Source organism: Balaenoptera musculus, chromosome 10 (assembly GCF_009873245.2).
Source record: "Balaenoptera musculus isolate JJ_BM4_2016_0621 chromosome 10, mBalMus1.pri.v3, whole genome shotgun sequence".
NCBI classification, from domain to species: Eukaryota; Metazoa; Chordata; class Mammalia; order Artiodactyla; family Balaenopteridae; genus Balaenoptera; species Balaenoptera musculus.
In genome coordinates, this window is record NC_045794.1 from 79,589,279 (window position 1) to 79,607,527 (window position 18,249).

General features: G+C 36.9%; 1 protein-coding gene across 3 annotated transcripts in view; it reads right to left on the reverse strand.

The window, feature by feature from the left end:
• Nucleotides 1-9,011: 9,011 nt before the first annotated feature.
• CDK17 (cyclin dependent kinase 17) overlaps nucleotides 9,012-18,249 on the reverse strand; it is a 172,904-nt gene continuing 163,666 nt past the window's right edge. For 2 of the 3 annotated variants that reach the window (XM_036866001.1, XM_036866002.1), the window contains 5 exons: nucleotides 17,360-17,457; nucleotides 16,754-16,859; nucleotides 14,397-14,439; nucleotides 13,246-13,336; nucleotides 9,012-11,321 (listed from right to left, as the gene is read on the reverse strand). In XM_036866001.1, the coding sequence (XP_036721896.1) occupies nucleotides 11,206-11,321; nucleotides 13,246-13,336; nucleotides 14,397-14,439; nucleotides 16,754-16,859; nucleotides 17,360-17,457 (454 nt within the window). In that variant the 3' untranslated portion in view covers nucleotides 9,012-11,205. The remainder of the gene's footprint in view (nucleotides 11,322-13,245; nucleotides 13,337-14,396; nucleotides 14,440-16,753; nucleotides 16,860-17,359; nucleotides 17,458-18,249) is intronic. The other variant, XM_036865999.1, reaches the window with a different exon arrangement.

Below are 18,249 nucleotides of genomic sequence, written 5' to 3' on the forward strand. Positions count from 1 at the left end.
AATATTGTTAAGATCACAATACTACCGAGAGTGATCTACCAATTCAATGCAATTCCTATCACAATTCCAAAGAAACTTATTTTCCCCAGAAATAGAAAATCCCATCCTAAAATTTACATGGAATTTCAAGGCACCTTGAATATACAACACAATCTTGAAAAGAAAAACAAAGGTGGAGGACTTACACGTCTAGATTTCAAAACTTATAAAGCTATAATTAATTAAAACATCGTGGTACTGGCAGAAGGATAGAGATGTAGACTGAGAGAACAGAATTGAGAGCCCTGAAATAAACCCTCATACCTATGGTCAACTGATTTTCAACATGTATGCCAAGACCATCCAGTGGGAAAAAGACAGTTCTTTCAACAAGTAGGGCTAGGAAAACTACATACTCATATGCAAAAGAATAAGGTTGGACACTCACTTTACACCATAGACAAAAATTAATTCAAAATTGATCAAGGCCCTAAATGTAAGTGCTAAAACTATAAAACTCTTAAAAGAAAACGGGAAAACATTCATGTTCTTAGATTTGGCAATAGCAACTTAAATATGCCACCAACACCAGAGGCAACAAAAGAAAAAATAAACCGGACTTCATTAAAATTAGAAACTTCTGTATATCAATAGGACACCATCAAAAAAGTGAACACAACCCACAGAAGAAAATAATTACAACTCATATACCTCATAAGGGTCTAATCTAGAATATATAAAGAACTCCTACAACTCAACTACAAAAAGACATCCAACCAAATTTTAAAAAGGGCAAAGGACTTGAACAGACATTTCTCTAAAGCAGATATACAAATGGCCAGTAAACACATGAAAAGCTGCTTAACACCCAGTCATTAGGAAAATGCAAATCAAAACCACAATGAGACACCACTTCACAGCTATTAGAATGAATATAATGGGAGAAAATTTAAAAAGCAAGGACGAGGAGAAACTGGACCTCATACATTACTACTGAGAATGTAAAATGGTACGGTCACTGTAGAAAACAGTTTGGCGGTTCCTCAAAAAGTTAAACATAAAATTACTAACTGACCCAACAATTCCACTCCTAGGTATATAAAACCCAAATAGAAAACAAGGGCTCAAACAGATGCTTCTATACCAGTGTTCATAGTAACATTATTCACAACGGCCAAAAATGGAAAAAACCAGTGTCTATCAACAGATGAATGGATAAGCAAATGTTGTATAGTCCTACAACAATGTTATTCAGGCATGAAAACAAATGAAGTTCTGACATGCTACAACATGGATGAACCTTGAAAACATTATGCAGGTGAAATAAGCCAGACACAAAAAAACAAGTGTGGTATGATTCCACTTACATGAAATATCTAGAATAAGCAAATTCACAGAGACAAAAAGTATTGGATGGACAAAAATTTCGTTCAGGTTTTTCCATATAACATCTTACAGAAAAACCCAACCGAACTTTTTGGCCAATCCACAATATATGAGAGGTTACCCAAGAGCTGGGGAAACGGGAAAACGTGGGAGGGTGGGGGTTATATCTTAATGGGTACAAAGTTTCTGTTTGGAGTGATGAAAAATTTTGGAGCTCGATTGTGGTAATTGCTTTACAACACTGTGAACATAATAATTAATGCCACTGAACTGTATACTTACAAAGTGTAAAAACGGCAAATTTTATGTTATATATATTTTACCACAATTTAAAAAAATAGTAAAAACAAAAACACACACACAAAAAACCACCACATGAACTTTCTTGGGTCAAAAATATCGTTATAACATGTTAACAAATAGTCTTTCAAATGTAAGCTGATAAAGCACCAAATAGAATGCAGCCACTTCTATATATAGAGTAACATATTCAGTGTGTTAACAACATCATTTGGAAGGAAAACAAAAAGGCATCCTCTCTTACCTTTAAGAACCTTGTCAGTTTAAGATGAATCACGTGTTCAAGGTTCAAATTTCTGAGTTTCAATTCTCTTCACTGCAAAGTTTTCAGAATCTGAATGGTGCTCAAGTACCAAAAAAAATCAAATTCCTTACTTAGTAAAATGAAGAAACATCCCTAGCTTTTCCTAGGAAGAACAATTTTATGTAACTGCTGGATACAGTTCTTCACCTTTTATATGCAAGAATCAAACAAATGGATAACTATGTCAAATTTGCAACAAATATATAACCTATGAAACGAAAAATCTGACAATGATACTTAAAAGTGCTATCCTATAAAATTACAGTAAAGATTATTAAATGAATGGCCAGCACAATTATAAATTAATTGCCATTGACACAGTGAGACTTCATCATCTTAAGGAAACCCAGTAAGAGAAAATGATCCCAGAGATTGGTTCAAGATGGCAGAGTAGAAGGATGTGCGCTCACTCCCTCTTGTGAGAGCACCAGAATCACAACTAACTGCTGAACAATCATCGACAGGAAGACAATGGAACTCACCAAAAAAGATACCCCACACCCAAAGACAAACGGGAAGCTGCAATGAGACAGTAGGAGGGGTGCAATCGCAATAAAATCAAGTCCCATAACCGCTGGGTGGGTGACTCACAAACTGGAGAACAATTATACCACAGAAGTCCACCACTGGAGTGAAGTTTCTGAGCACCACGTCAGGCTTCCCAACCTGGGGGTCTGGCAATAGGAGGAGGAATTCCCAGAGAATCAGACTTTGAAGGCTAGCAGAATTTGATTGTAGGACTTCGACAGGACTGGGGGAAATCAGACCACTCCACTCTGGAGGGCACACACAAAGTAGTGTGCGCACTGGGACCCAGGGGAAGGAGCAGTGACCCATAGGAGACTTGAACCAGACCTACCTGTTACTGTTGGAGGGTCTCCTGCAGAGGCGGGGGGGTGGCTGAGGCTCACCGTGGCGACAAGGACACTGGCAGCAGAAGTTCTGGGAAGTACTCCTTGGCAAAGCCCTACTGGAGTCTGCCATTAGGCCCACCAAAGAGCCTGGCAGGCTCCAGCGCTGGGTCACCTCAGGCCAAACAACCAACAGGGAGGGAACTATCCCCACCCATCAGCAAACAAGTGGATTAAAGTTTTTACTGAGCTCTGCCCACCAGAGCAAACAGCCAGCTCTACCCACCACCAGCCCTCCCATCGGAAGCTTGCACAAGCCTCTTAGATAGCCTCATCCTCCAGAGGGCAGACAGCAGAAGCAAGAAGAACAATTTTGCAGCCTGTGGAAGGAAAACCACATTCACAGAAAGACAAAATGAAAAGGCAGAGGACTATGTACCAGATGAAAGAACAAGATAAAACCCCAGAAAAACAACTAAATGAAGTGGAGATAGGCAATCTTCCAGAAAAAGAATTCAGAATAATGATAGTGAAGACGATCCATGACCCTGGAAAAACAATGGAGGCAAAGATCGAGAAGATGCAAGAAATCTTTAACAAAGACTTAGAAGAATAAAAGAACAAACACCTAGAAGAAGTAAAGAACAAATAGAGATGAACAATACGATAAACTGAAATGAAAACACACTAGAAGGAATCAATGGCAGAATAACTGAGGCAGAAGAATGGATAAGTGACCTGGAAGACAGAATGGTGGAATTCACTGCCATGCAACAGACTAAAGAAAAAAGAATGAAAGGAAATGAAGACAGCCTAAGAGACCTCTGGGACAACATTAAACACACCAACATTCACATTATAGGGGTCCCAGAAGGAGAAGAGAGAGAGAAAGGACCCAAGAAAATATTTGAAGAGATTATAGTTGAAAACTTCCCTAACATGGGAAAGGAAATAGCCACCCAGGTCCAGGAAGCACAGAGAGTCCCAGGCAGGATAACCCAAGGAGAAACACCCTGAGACACACAGTAATCAAACTGACAAAAAATTAAAGACAAAGAAAAATTATTAAAAGCAACAAGGGAAAAACGACAAATAACATACAAGGAAACTCCCATAAGGTTAACAGCTGAGTTCTCAGCAGAAACTCTACAAGCAAGAAGGAGTGGCATGATACATTTTAAATTGATGAAAGGGAAGAACCAACAACCAAGATTACTCTACCCAGCAAGGATCTCATTCAGATTCAACAGAGAAATCAAAAGCTTTACAGGACAAGCAAAAGCTAAGAGAATTCAGCACCAACAAACCAGCTCTACAACAAATGCTAAAGGAACTTCTCTAAGTGAGAAGAACACAAGAGAAGGACCTACAAAAACAAAACCAAAAAACAATTAAGAAATGGTAATAGGAACATACATATTGATAAGTACCTTAAATGTGAATGGATTAAATGCTCCAACCAAAAGGAACAGGCTGGCTGATGAATGGATACAAAAACAAGAACCCATATAGATGCTGTCCACAGGAGACCCACTTCAGACCTAGGGACACATACAGACTGAAGTGAGGGGATGGAAAAAGATATTCCATGCAAATGGAAATCAAAAGAAAGCTGAAATAGCAATACTCATATCAGGATAAAACAGACTTTAAAAAAAATAATGTCACAAGAGACATGAAGGAAACTACATAATGACCAAGGGATCAATCCAAGAAGAAGATATAACAATTATAAATATATATGCACCCAACATAGAGAGCACCTCAATACATAAGGCAAATGCTAACAGCTATAAAAGAGAAACTGACAGTATCACAGTAATAGTGGGGGACTTTAACACCTCATTTACACCAATGGACAGATCATCCAGACAGAAAATTAATAAGGAAACACAAGCTTTAAATGACACAATAGACCAGATAGATTAATTGATATTTATAAGACATTCCATCTGAAAAACAGCAGATTACACTTCCTTCTCAAGTGAACACGGAACATTCTCCAGGACAGATCACATCTTGGGTCACAGATCAAGCCTTGGTAAATTTTAAGAAAACTGAAATCATATCAAGCATCTTTCTCTGACCACAACGCTATATGACGTTAGAAATCAATTAACAGGAGAAAAACGTAAAAAATACAAACACAGAAGGCGAAACAATACATTACTAAATAACCAAGAGACCACTGAAGAAATCAAAGAGGAAATCAAAAATACCTAGAGAGAAATGACAACGAAAACACGACGATCCAAAACGTATGGGATGTAGCAAAACCAGTTCTAACAGGGAAGTTTATAGCAATACAATCATGCCTCAAGAAACAAGAAAAATATCAAATAAACAATCTAATGTTACACCTAAAGGAATCAGAGAAAGAACAACAAACAAAACCCATAGTCAGTAGAAGGAAAGAAATCGTAAAGATCAGAGAAGAAATAAATGAAATAAAAACAAAGAAAACAATAGCAAAGATCAAGAAAACTAAAAGCTGGTTCTTTGAGAAGATAAACAAAATTGATAATCCTTTAGCCAGACTCATCAAGAAGAAGAGGGAGAAGACTCAAATCAATAAAATTAGAAATGAAAAAAGAGAAGTTACAGCGGACACTGCAGAAATACAAAGCATCATAAGAGACTACTACAAGCAACTCTATGCCAATAAAATGGACAACCTGGAAGAAATGGACAAATTCTTAGAAAAGTATAACCTTCCAAGACTGAACCAGGAAGAAATAGAAAATAGGAACAGACCAATCACAAGTAATGAAACTGAAAACTGTGATTAAAAATCTTCCAACAAACAAAAGTCCAGGAACCAGATGGCTTCACAGGTGAATTCTATCAAACATTTAGAGAAGAAGCTACAACCCACCCTCTCCAACCTCTTCCAAAGCACTGCAGAGGGAGGAACACTCCCAACTCATTCTACGAGGCTACCATCACCTGATACCAAAACCAGACAAAGATACCACAAAAAAAGACAATTACAGAGCAATATCACTGATGAATATAGATACAAAATCCTCAACAAAATACTAGCAAACAGATTCCGACAACACAGTAAGAGGATCATACACCGTATCAAGTGGGATTTATCCCAGGGATGCAGGATTCTTCAATATATACAAATCAACCAATGTGATACACCATTTAACAAACTGAAGAATAAAAACCATATGATCTTAATAGAAGCGAAAAAGCTTTTGACCAAATTCAACACCCATTTCTGATAAAAACTCTCCATAAAGTGGGCATAGAGGAAGCTGCCTCAACATAATAAAGGCCATATATGACAAACCCACAGCAAAACGTCATTCTCAGCTGGTGAAACTGAAAGCATTTCCTCTAAGATCAGGAACAAGACAAGGATGTCATTCTTGCCACTATTATTCTAACATAGTTTGGAAGTCCTCGCCCCACGAGCAATCATAGAGGAAAAAGGAATAAAATTTGGAAAAGAGCAGTAAACTGTCACTATTCACAGATGACATGATACTATACATAGGTAATCAAAAGATGCCACCAGAGGGCTTCCTAGTGACGCAGTGGTTAAGAATCTGCCAGCCAATGCAGGGGATATGGGTTTGGGTCCTGGTCCGGGAAGATCCCACATGCCCATGAAGCAACTAAGCCCGTGCCACTACAACTACTGAGGCAGCTGCGCGCCACAATTACTGAAACCCACGTGCCTAGAAACCCGTGCTCCACAACAAGAGAAGCCACCGCAACGCAGTAGCCCCTGCTTGCTCCAACTAGAGAAAGCCCGCCCACAGCAAAGACCCAACACAGCCAAAATGAATAAAATTAAAAAAAAAAAAAAAAAAGATGCCACCAGAAAACTACTAGACCTAATCAATGAATCTGGTAATGTTGCAGGATACAAAATTAATGCACAGAAATCTCTTGCATTCCTATACACTAAAAACGGAAAGATCAGAAAGAGAAATTAAGGAAATAATCCCATTCACCACTGCAAACAAAAAGAATAAAATACCTAAGAATAAACCTACCTAAGGAGGTAAAAGACCTGTATGCAGAAAACTATAAGACAGTGATGAAAGAAATCAAAGATAACACAAACAGATAGAGAGATATATCATGTTCTTGGATTGGAAGAATCAACATTGTGAAAATGGACTATACTACCCAAGCAATCTACAGATTCAATGCAATCTCTATCAAATTATACCAATGGTAGTTTTTTACAAGAACTAGAACAAAAAAATCTTAAATCTGTATGGAGACACAAAAGATCCCGAATAGCCAAAGAAATCTTGAGGGAAAAAAAAATGGAGCTGGAGGAATCAGACTCCAGACTTCAGACTATATTACCAAGCTATAGTAATCAAGACAATATGGTACTGGCACAAAAACAGAAATATACATCAATGGAACAGGATAGAAAGCCCAGAGTTAAACCCACGCACCTATGGTCAACTAATCTATGACAAAGGAAGCAAGGATATACAATGGAGAAAAGACAGTCTCTTCAGTAAGTGGTGCTGGGAAAACTGGACAGCTACACGTAAAGGACTGAAATTAGAACACTCCCTAACACCATACACAAAAATAAACTCAAAATGGATTAAAGGGCTTCGCTGGTGGCACAGTGGTTAAGAATCCACCTGCCAATGCAGGGGACACGGGTTCAAGCCCTGGTCTGGGGAGATCCCACATGCTGCAGAGCAACTAAGCCTGTGCACCACAACTACTGAGCCTGTGGCTCTAGAGCCCACAAGCCACAACTACTGAGCCGTGTGCCACAACTACTGAAGCCCGTGTGCCTAGAGCCCATGCTCTGCAACGAGAAGCCACTGCAATGAGAAGCCCGCGCACCACAACAAACAGTTGCCCCCGCTCGCCACAATTAGAGAAAGCCCGCACGCAGCAACAAAGACTCAACACAGCTGAAATAAATAAATAATAAAAATTTTTAAAAAAGGATTAAAGACCTAAATATAAGACTGGACACTATAAAACTCTTAGAGGAAAACATAGGAAGAACACTCTTTGGCATAAATCACAGCAAGATCTTTTTTGACCCACCTCCTAGAGTAATGGAAATAAAAACAAAAATAAACAAAGGGGACCTAATGAAACTTAAAAGCTTTTGTACAGCAAAGGAAACAAGACGAAAAGACCCTCAGAATGGGAGAAAATACTTGCAAACGAATCAACAGACAAAGGATTAATCTCCAAAATACAGAAACAGCTCATGCGGCTCAATATTAAAAAAACAAACAACTAATCAAAAAATAGGCAGAAGACCTAAATAGACATTCCTCCAAAGTAGACAAACAGATAGCCAAGAGGCACATGAAAAGATGCTCAACAACACTAATTACTGGAGAAATGCAAATCAAAACTACAATGAGGTATCACCTCACACTGGTTAGAAAAGGTATCATCAGAAAATCTACAAACAACAAATGCTGGAGAGGGTGTGGAGAAAAGGGAACCGTCTTGCACTGTTGGTGGGAATGTAAACTGATACAGCCACTATGGAGAACAGTATGGAGGTTCCTTAAAAAACTAAAAATAGAATTACCATATGACCCAGCAATCCCACTACTGGGCATATACCCAGAGAAAACCATAATTCAAAAAGACACATGCACCCCAATGTTCACTGCAGCACTATTTACAATAGCCAGATCATGGAAGCAACCTAAATGCCCATCGACAGAAGAATGGATAAAGAAGATGTGGTACATATATACAATGGAATATTACTCAGCCATAAAAAAAGAACGAAATTGGGTCAGTTGTAGAGACATGGATGGATCTAGAGACTGTCATACAGAGTGAAGTAAGTCAGAAACAGAAAAACAAATATCATATATTAATGCATACATGTGGAAACTAGAAAAATGGTACAGATGAACCGGTTTGCAAGGCAGAAATAGAGACACAGATGCAGAGAACAAACGTATGGACACCAAGGGGGGAAAGCGGGGTGGGGGAGGTGTGATGAATTGGGAGGTTGGGATTGACATATATACACTAACATGTATAAAATAGATAACTAATAAGAACCTGTGTATAAAAATAGATAAATAAAATTGAAAAAAAGAGAAAATGATCCCATTCTGCACAGCCTTCTTCCCCAAGAAAGAACTGTGACTCAACAAAACCACATTTTAACAACATGAAGATTTTGTTATTATAAATTTCAAAACAAAATGGAGGAATTTTCACATAATATTTATAACCTTCAAAGTACAATATTAATACATATCTGTCAGTTAGAAATAACAGCAGTTTGTTAGGCTACAGGGTTTAACATAAAACCAATTTACAAATGTGAAAAGCAGTAGTGGTCCAATATTCACCATTACACATGAATCTGTTTCTTCCAGAAAATTTCTTAAAAAATTAAAATTTCAGTATTATGAAATATTAAAACAACACCCCAAACATGCCACAATCACTATTCACAAATAAAGTTAAAATGAAATGTACAAAAATTCACTTAATACTGTTAAATAACAATAAACTACAAGATTTCCTGAACAGAAATGGTAGGACCCCTGAATGTTTTACAGTGAATGTCAGGAAAAGAATTAAGTTATGACTATTTTCATGATACATAAGCCCAAAATTTACATGACCATTTCAAAATATAGCAATTAAGATTTGCAGTTGGTAAGATGCACTAAACGAATAGTCCTTAAAAGTGAACACAAATGCTTAAAACACTGTTACCAACACCAAGGTGTATTTATGATGTTCAAAAAGATGCATAATTAAAACTGTAATATTTACTATCTCTGGTAAACAGATAATATCTATAATGCTTTAAAACAATCTTCCAAGTTCTCATTTCTCTCATTTGTATTTATCATGGCTCATTTCAAAGACATATTACAGCTTTCAACTGATTCCAAGTGAATGTTATTAAAACACACACATACACACAGCTCCCAAATGGAATAAAACTGTTCCCCAATGAAGTATCATCCATTCTAATAAAAGAATTGTATTTAAAACAAATAAACAAAACAAGACCTCTGATGTTTGACTGGACTTGTATGGTTTAGTTTTAACTAAATTAAAGCATGATGTAAAATAGGTAAGTGTATTAGTATACAAATATCCAATAATATGCAGTAAATATTTCTAAAATGAGGAAAAATAAAAATAAATAATTTTGGTGCTTTAATTTACTGGTATTTAATGCAAGATCCCCAAAATGTCAGGTATTCACTTGCTTGAATCAACTTCTGCATCACATGCTTTCCTAAACATAATGTGCTTATCAATTTCTTACTACTCTATTTGCCAATGTTCAATAAAAAAATTATATAGCATGAATGTAAGAGTGTTCAAGTTGGCTCACTTATTTTACTGTTAAGCAAAGCTGGATTTACATTCCAGGAAACACTGTACTTTAATTTTAAAAACAAACAAAGAAAAAATGCAGCAGTAAAACAATTTGTGAGGAGAAACAGATGCATTCACGTATAATAAAGCCACTGCAACTTCTTCAGGCATTCAACTGTTGTGTTAAATAAACAGACAGTAGTTATTTAGCAGCAATGATTCCGCAATAAATAATGCATTGTGTTTCTCAGTCCTGCACAAAAATTGCAGCTACAGTTACATCAATAGCTGTAACCTACTGGCTCTAATGGCAGAGAAGACCTTAAAACCAACTGTACAAAAAAATTGTCACACTGTGACAACAAATATAAAAACAATTTGTAGGTCTGAAATAAAAAGACTCCACTGTGAAGAGGACAGTGTAGACAAACGAAGATTCCAAGTCCACCAAAAGAAATAATTGCCTTCAGATCTGAGTCCTTGATTGATAAGAAAGGCTGGGGGCTGGGCTTGAAACCATGTTACCAGACTTAAAAGAGCATGCTCTGTCTTCTGTTCTTCCCATGTCCTAAAATATAAAGTCATTTTATGAGGCAGTTCAAGGTTCAGTTTTATCCCACATACAGTATTTGTTGACTCTATGAAGCTAATGTTCCCACCAGCAAAAGCTAATATTCCACGGTAAGAGTGATCGGCACTGTCTTAAATGACCCTTTTGTTGATGGGGTCAGTCTATAGCTTCTATGCTTCGAAGTGATGAACCTGATGACTAGGGAAGCACAAGATGTGTCTTCTGCCTCAGGTGCCAGGGATGGCGTGTGCAGTGATCAAGCCAGGCCACTTGTAAAAGGTCTTTGTGCCATCTGCAGCTTTCAGGATCCCTGATTTGACTGAGTCAGATTTCTCTCTGAAGAATTACTGAGCTGCCCACATCATACAGGAAAGTGAGTATGTGCAATGCTAAACATACACAGCTGTGGAATGCACTGTACATTGTTTTTTACATCAATAATTTTACCGATCAATTTATAAACCCAAAACTTGGTTCCACGCAAAATTTCATGATCGACACGTGAAATGGTTTATGACAAACACACCTGTCTCTGGATAAGAAGAATTTCGAAAACCCGGGTCCTTTTGCAACTGAATCTCTTTCAAACTGAATATTGATACACCTAAAATGCACAGACAAAAATTATCAGATGAAAGTCTATCATTAAAGCAAATATAACCCAACTATAGACAAAATATCTAAAAATGTATACTGATTCAACATGAAACATTTATACTACATTTACAAGGTTACAGCCCTGCTGAAATATTTTCCCTTTTGTCCCAGTGTTTTGAGAAGAAAACCAAACCAAATAACCTCTCCCTCAGAACCTTTCTCCCCCAATTCTGCCTTAAATCATGCTTTGAGTATGTGTTTCTCTAAGGAGAATGTACATTGTCTATTTCTAGGGCTTACTGAGGTTGGAAGACCTAATCAAAATGTATTACTCGGTTTTATTTTCTCTGTTCTTTATCCGTCTCCTTATGATGGCGTGAAGGTCAAATCCTCAAACTATCTTCAGAATTTTAGAGAAAAACAAGAAATGGGTTTGTACACCTCACCCACACCTCAAACTATAAAACTTGCTATTAATAATGAAATGTAAATATCTTAAAAAACACTTGTAATTCATCCTTCTTATTTCCATCTCTGCCAGAGAGGTAGTCTTTCATTAAAATATAATCAATAGGGGCTTCCCTGGTGGCGCAGTGGTTAAGAATCCACCTGCCAATGCCAGGGACATAAGTTTGAGCCTTGGTCCGGGAAGATCCCACATGCCGCGGAGCAGCTAAGCCTATGTGTCACAACTACTGGGCCTGTGCTCTAGAGCCCTCGAGCCACAACTACTGAAGCCCTTGCACCTAGAGCCAGTGCTCTGCAACAAAAGAAGCCACCGCAACGAGAAGCCCACACACCACAACGAAGAGTAGCCCCCGCTCACCGCAACTAGAGAAAGCCCGTGCGCAGTAGAGAAGACCCAACGCAGCCAAAAATAAATAAATTAATTAAAATATGTAGATATCCAATAAGTTCTAAGTGAAAAGTCTTGAGGAGTCTTGATTCCAATTAGAAAACCTTTTAGTGAATCAACACTGTCTAGTAAATGAGAACAGGAAATTAATGAAAGCTTCTGGCTGTTCAGTTCCCAAATATTCTCTTAATTCCCCACTCACCTTGCTAATTTTTTTAAATTTATTTTTGGCTGCATTGGGTCTTTGTTGCTGCGCGGAGGCTTTTCTCTAGTTGTGGTGAGCCGAGGCTACTCTTCGTTGCGTGCACGGGCTTCTCACTGTGGTGGCTTCTTTTGTTGTGGAGCATGGGCTCTAGGCACACAGGCTTCAGTAATTGTGGCACGCAGGCTCAGCTGCTCCGTGGCATGTGGGATCTTCCCAGACCAGGGTTCGAACCCGTGTCCCCTGCATTGGCAGGCGGATTCTTAACTACTGTGCCACCAGGGAAGTCCTCACCTTGTTAATTTTAAAGTAAAATATTGGGGTAATTTATAAGAAACTTCTGAGTAAAATCAAGCAGTTACCTCAGGCATGAGGAATCAGCTATTTTAGTGACAATATGCTCACCACTGTCATGGGGATAAAGTCAGAGTGAACACAGTAAAGGAAAATCATCTTCACATCTTGAAAAAGAAATTTATTTCCACAAAAAAATCTTGTTTTGGTTGTGCTTCATTACTATTTGCTTGAAATCCATTTTTAACAACTCTGAATCAAAGCAATCCAGACTGGGCCTAGTGACAACGTCTATCATCAGATGGCATTTTCCAACTTAAGTCAAATAAGACTAATGACCCACATCTAAGTGCTACTGATTTCTTACAGAGTCGTGGCAATATGCTCAGTGTTAAAAGAAATAAATTAAAACAGGCAAGTAAGACATACACCTCCCTCAAGGAATTCTGATCTAATTACAGAAAGACCAGAATTTTAGGCTTAAAAACCAACCATCTTCCTAAATCCCTAATTCACCCCAGTCTCCAAACCTGGATAAAAATAAAGGGGGTGGGGGACGCACTCTAGAATCTCTCTTACTTTCAGGTAAAGCATGTATCCTTGGTCCCAGACTTCGAAAGTACACATGTTTCATGGCCTCTTCTGCTGAAACCCTTTTCTTAGATTCATACTGTGAGAAACCAAAAAACTGCTTCATTAATTTTTTTCTCTAAATACTGGAAAAAGCGTGTGCAAGGGGGAGGAGACACACATACACACAAATTAGCATTTAAGCATTTAGAGCTACTCTTATCTTGATTACTTAATACAGTGACTATTACTTTTAAGAACCAATTTGGAGCACTATGCTCTAATTTGAGTTACTACTGAGATTATGTAGCAATGATTATATCTCAGTTACAAATTTCCAAGATAAAGCTGGATCTTAACGAAAAATTTAGATTCCCTATATTTTCTGAAGTGATGAAAAAAAGCAAAATATCTGACCTTTCATGTTACTTTTCTTCATGAATACCAAAGGATTACTGGAAATATACCTAATACCTTTATGAAAGACATTATTAAATTACCTATTCAATACCCATTTCCCTTTTTTCCTTGACAAGATAATGTAGATTTGTTTAAGGTATCCATGCTTCCAACTCTGACATATGACTCATGACTATTCTAAGTTCAGGCTAATTATGGCAATCCTGCTCCCCAATTCTCAGCCTCTCTTACAATTAATATTCTGGCCTTAGGAAGGTTTTGGAGACCTAGGAAGAAGTCCTTACAGAGGTTTTTGGAAAAGCCTTTGCTTTCCAGATACAAAAGGACTAATGCGACTGACACACTTGTATTCTCTCTCTTCTTCCTGCTCTGAGTGAAGATATGGATGGTACTTGGAGGTACAACAGCCTGTAAGGCAGTAAGTATAAGGAAAAGAAAGAGAACGTAAGAGAACAGGAATTGCAGAGAACATGGCCTTGACACAGTTGATCAGGGCCAGCAGCTAACTACCTCAGACTGTTCTAGGTTACAATGAGAGACCCAGACACATTAAGAGAAACGATAATTTTTTTTCACCTAAGCACATGTCTTAAGCATGCTAGATACTACCATAATCTTATTTAATTGTCATGACAAATATTTGAGGGAGGTATTACTGATCCCATTCTACAGATGAAGAAACTAAAGGCTCAGAGAAGTTAACAGACCATTTAACAATTATAAAATAAGATATAACTTACCTGAAGAAATTTTGTTATCAACTCGATTCCTTCAGAGTCTAACCTAAAAACAACGAAAGACAAGTAGCAATTTATTCTTTTTTAATCTTAGCTGATAGCAACTTTTCAAATAAAACTATTTTCCAAATGTTTTTATCTGTGAAATTCAAGTGCCCTAAAATAGCACACCTTGCTGCTTTCAGACTCAAATCTTTTATCCTTAGAAGATTTATCTTGCCACTTGTTTAAGAAGAAACCACAAATAACTGGGCATCAACTCAAATGTTCAATATTCAAGGGTTAGGTTATTGAAACTATAGAATTTTTAAAAATCACCATTTTTGTCTCAAAACAAAATAACCTCTATTATTGAAAAAGCTTCAGTAAACTAGATCTGTTTTCATAGTGTTTCAGTGAAGGCAAGAGTACAAAAGCATCATTTTCCTATTATACGGTGAAAACAAACAGATAAGTGACCCCAAAATATATCACTGTGGTTCAAGATAAACAGAGATGAGTCATTCAACAAATTTTTACAGGGCGGTCGGCTGAGCATTGGGTACTACAAGCTATAAAATTCAATTTAAATATGCCTCAATAACTTTATAAAACTCATTAAAAAGGGATAAAAAACCAATTAGATAGTCAATAAAGACAGGTAATTACAAGGATGAAATTAATAAAATAGGAGTAGAGGGTTTAGGGGTTATCTTAATGAGATAATCTCTTGATCAGAAATCACAAATTCTATCTTGCACTGACTTTCACTGGCAAAAGCACAATTACAGGAAAAAAAAAAAAATCCCCCCCCTTCCCCCCTAGTGCTTAGTCGGTACTGTGGATGCTGTGGCGTAGAGATTCTCCAGAGTCTTCTAATCCTTTGCAGTTTGCCATTCTGACAAATAACCAGAACTCCTTGGCCATAGACAAGCTAGGTGCTAAGGTCATAAAGAATCTGCTTTAAAGAGCTGCAACCTTTTACACTGGACATTACAACAAATATACATATGTATACATACATAAATGTTGTAATGTCCAGTGTAAAAAAATATATATATATGACAAAAATAGGATTTACGCTATTTGGGAGAGACACATACAAAAAGTCTAACACATTATTCTTCCTAAGAAAGTCTACTTAGCATGTTCTTAGTTGCTATAGTGACAAGAGCACCAATTCACATAAAAACTTTCAAAATATTTTTGGTACCAGAATGGTTTTACTATTCTTCCCTATCTTGAGAATAAATGGAACTAGAGTGAGTGTGTTATGTTGTGAGCTATGTGAAACAACGAAACAGATATTGGCCTTATTTGGTATCCTGGTGCCCTTTTCATTTTTATTTTTTCTTAAAGAAAGATGAAAAAATACAGTCAAAGGGGTTATTCTATGTTACTTATTGAAAATGTAATACATTCCATAAGTAAATATGTTGTGAAAAAAAATTTTTAAATAAATATTTATTTATTTTTGGCTGGGTTGGGTCTTCGTTGCTGCGCACAGGCTTTCTCTAGTTGCGGTGCACGGGCGTCTCATTGCAGTGGCTTCTCTTGTTGTGGAGCACGGGCTCTAGGCACGTGGGCTTCAGTAGTTGTGGCATGCAAGCTCAGTAGTTGTGGCTCGCGGGCTCTAGAGCACAGGCTCAGTAGTTGTGGCGCATGGGCTTAGTTGCTCTGTGGCATGTGGGATCTTCCTGGACCAGGGCTCGAACCCATGTCCCCTGCATTGGCAGGCGGACTCCCAACCACTGCACCACCAGGGAAGTCCCCTGACTCAAATTGTAATGGGAGTCTTGGATGGATCTGAGGTAGGTCTGAAAACAAACTTTAATTGGATGGCCAACATATAGGATATGAAGGGTCAGAAAGAGTTTATATTCTTCAAATACAAATTGTCATTAACATTGAAATGCTGATGGGTCATCTTGTGTAGGAGTCAAGATTTTACTTACAACACATTCTTAGGTTTTTCTAAGTAAACACATATAGAATAATTGTGTAGAAAGCAAAGCAAACTTCATCATGGTCTTCACAGTACTGAATAAGGCATTAATCAATGTCTTCTTTCTGGGAAATGGAACAATCTACGTAAGCCCTAGAATTCTATTATATATATTCTATATTCATTTTACTTACAGCTCAATTCTGTGGACTTACATACTTTGGTAATTCTTGCTCACTAAATTATAAAATTAATATGACACAGGAAGAAAGAAATTAAATTAAATCCTGAAATATTTAAGAACTGTGTATGTGTATCACATATTTTTCCCTGAATCCTTACTGTGGCTAATGCTTCAAGAGACTTAAAAAAAAAAAAAAAAAAAAAAAAGGAGGTTCCCCCTCTTTCACTTAAAGAGGAAAAAAAAAAAAAATACCTGGGTGCATGGTTAATTAGAGGCTGTGGTTTATATTTTGGAAAGTTGTAGTTCTTGAACTCATCATTTGAAGAAACACCTGGCCAAGTTTCCTGACATGGAGTTCCTGAATTTAAAAAAATATATATTTATAAATATATAGATATTTTTATACAGGCAAATATATATAAATAGGGAGAACTAAGAAAGTGTCTTAAAGAACAATTTATATTTAGTAGATAATTTGATTATTTCAACTGAAACTAAAAAGACAGAAATAGTAAACATACAGACTTTTTTTTTTGGACTAAGCAATGCTGCTATAAAAATGTTGTCTGACACCTAAGCTAAAATATTTCTTAATAATGTGCTAAAAGTCAATTTTCAATAATATTTCTCTTCTCTGTTCTTCCATACAATCATTATTGCAAAGGTAGAACTTGGTAAATAAAAAGCAGAAGTTACCTAGAAGGATCTATCTTTATTGTAATTATGCTAATTATAATTCTTATAACAGCTATTTATGTTAGTCTCAGTATCAAATTTATAAATATATTTTTTAAAGATATAGTCTTATCTAGCTACTCAATTATACATAACAAATCACTGGGAAGAGAGTTCTGTTACCTAGCAGTCGGAAAATTAAGTGCAGTTCATCTTCCACAGTTGATCCTGGAAACAGAGGTCTTCCAGAAGCCATTTCAAAGAAAATGCAACCAACACCCCTACAAAATGTAGCATTAAAAAAAAAAAAAAAAGAAAAAAAAAAAAGATGAGCAAACCATTTATTTATTATTAAGCACAAGAATCTTTTCCTTAAGGTTGCCTCTCTGGAGAATTTTGTACTAGTCTGCTAGAAAATCTGCAGAGATTTTTTTTCAGATCCGACTAAACTAATTTCTTAACATTTACCCTATTTGTCTCAACTTCCATACGGCCTTATCCATTTTCTCCACTTAAAATGTCCAGCCCTCCTCTGCATGATCCTTGAAGAACACCACTAACAATGGCTAATAGTGATATAAAGCTTACTATGTATTAGGTAGTGGTTAGCAGGGCTAGGGAGAAGCAAATATTTCAAGATGTTTTTATGCAGGAAGCAGAGACAGAACACATAGATGCAGGGTGAAGAGTGTGTGAGTGTGAGTGTGAGTGTGAGAGCAAGAGTGAGAGGGAGAGAGTTAAGAGAAGGAAGAGAACTGGATAGAGGCTCACTAAATAGATACTGTCTTGTAGGATCTGTGTGAATACATATGAGTTTAAGATAGTCCTTCTTTTAAAGGGCTCACAATCTAGCAATTATATATATAATTTAATTTTATATTTTAAAATGTTATATAGAAGATTAAATAATGGAGCCACTATGGAAAACAGTATGGTGGTTACTCAAAAAAAATGTAAAATAGAATTACCATACGATCCAGCAATTCTACTTCTAAGTATATAAAAGAATTGAAAGCAGTGACTCAAAGAGATATTTGTATCTACAACATGGGTGAACCTTGAAGACATTTATG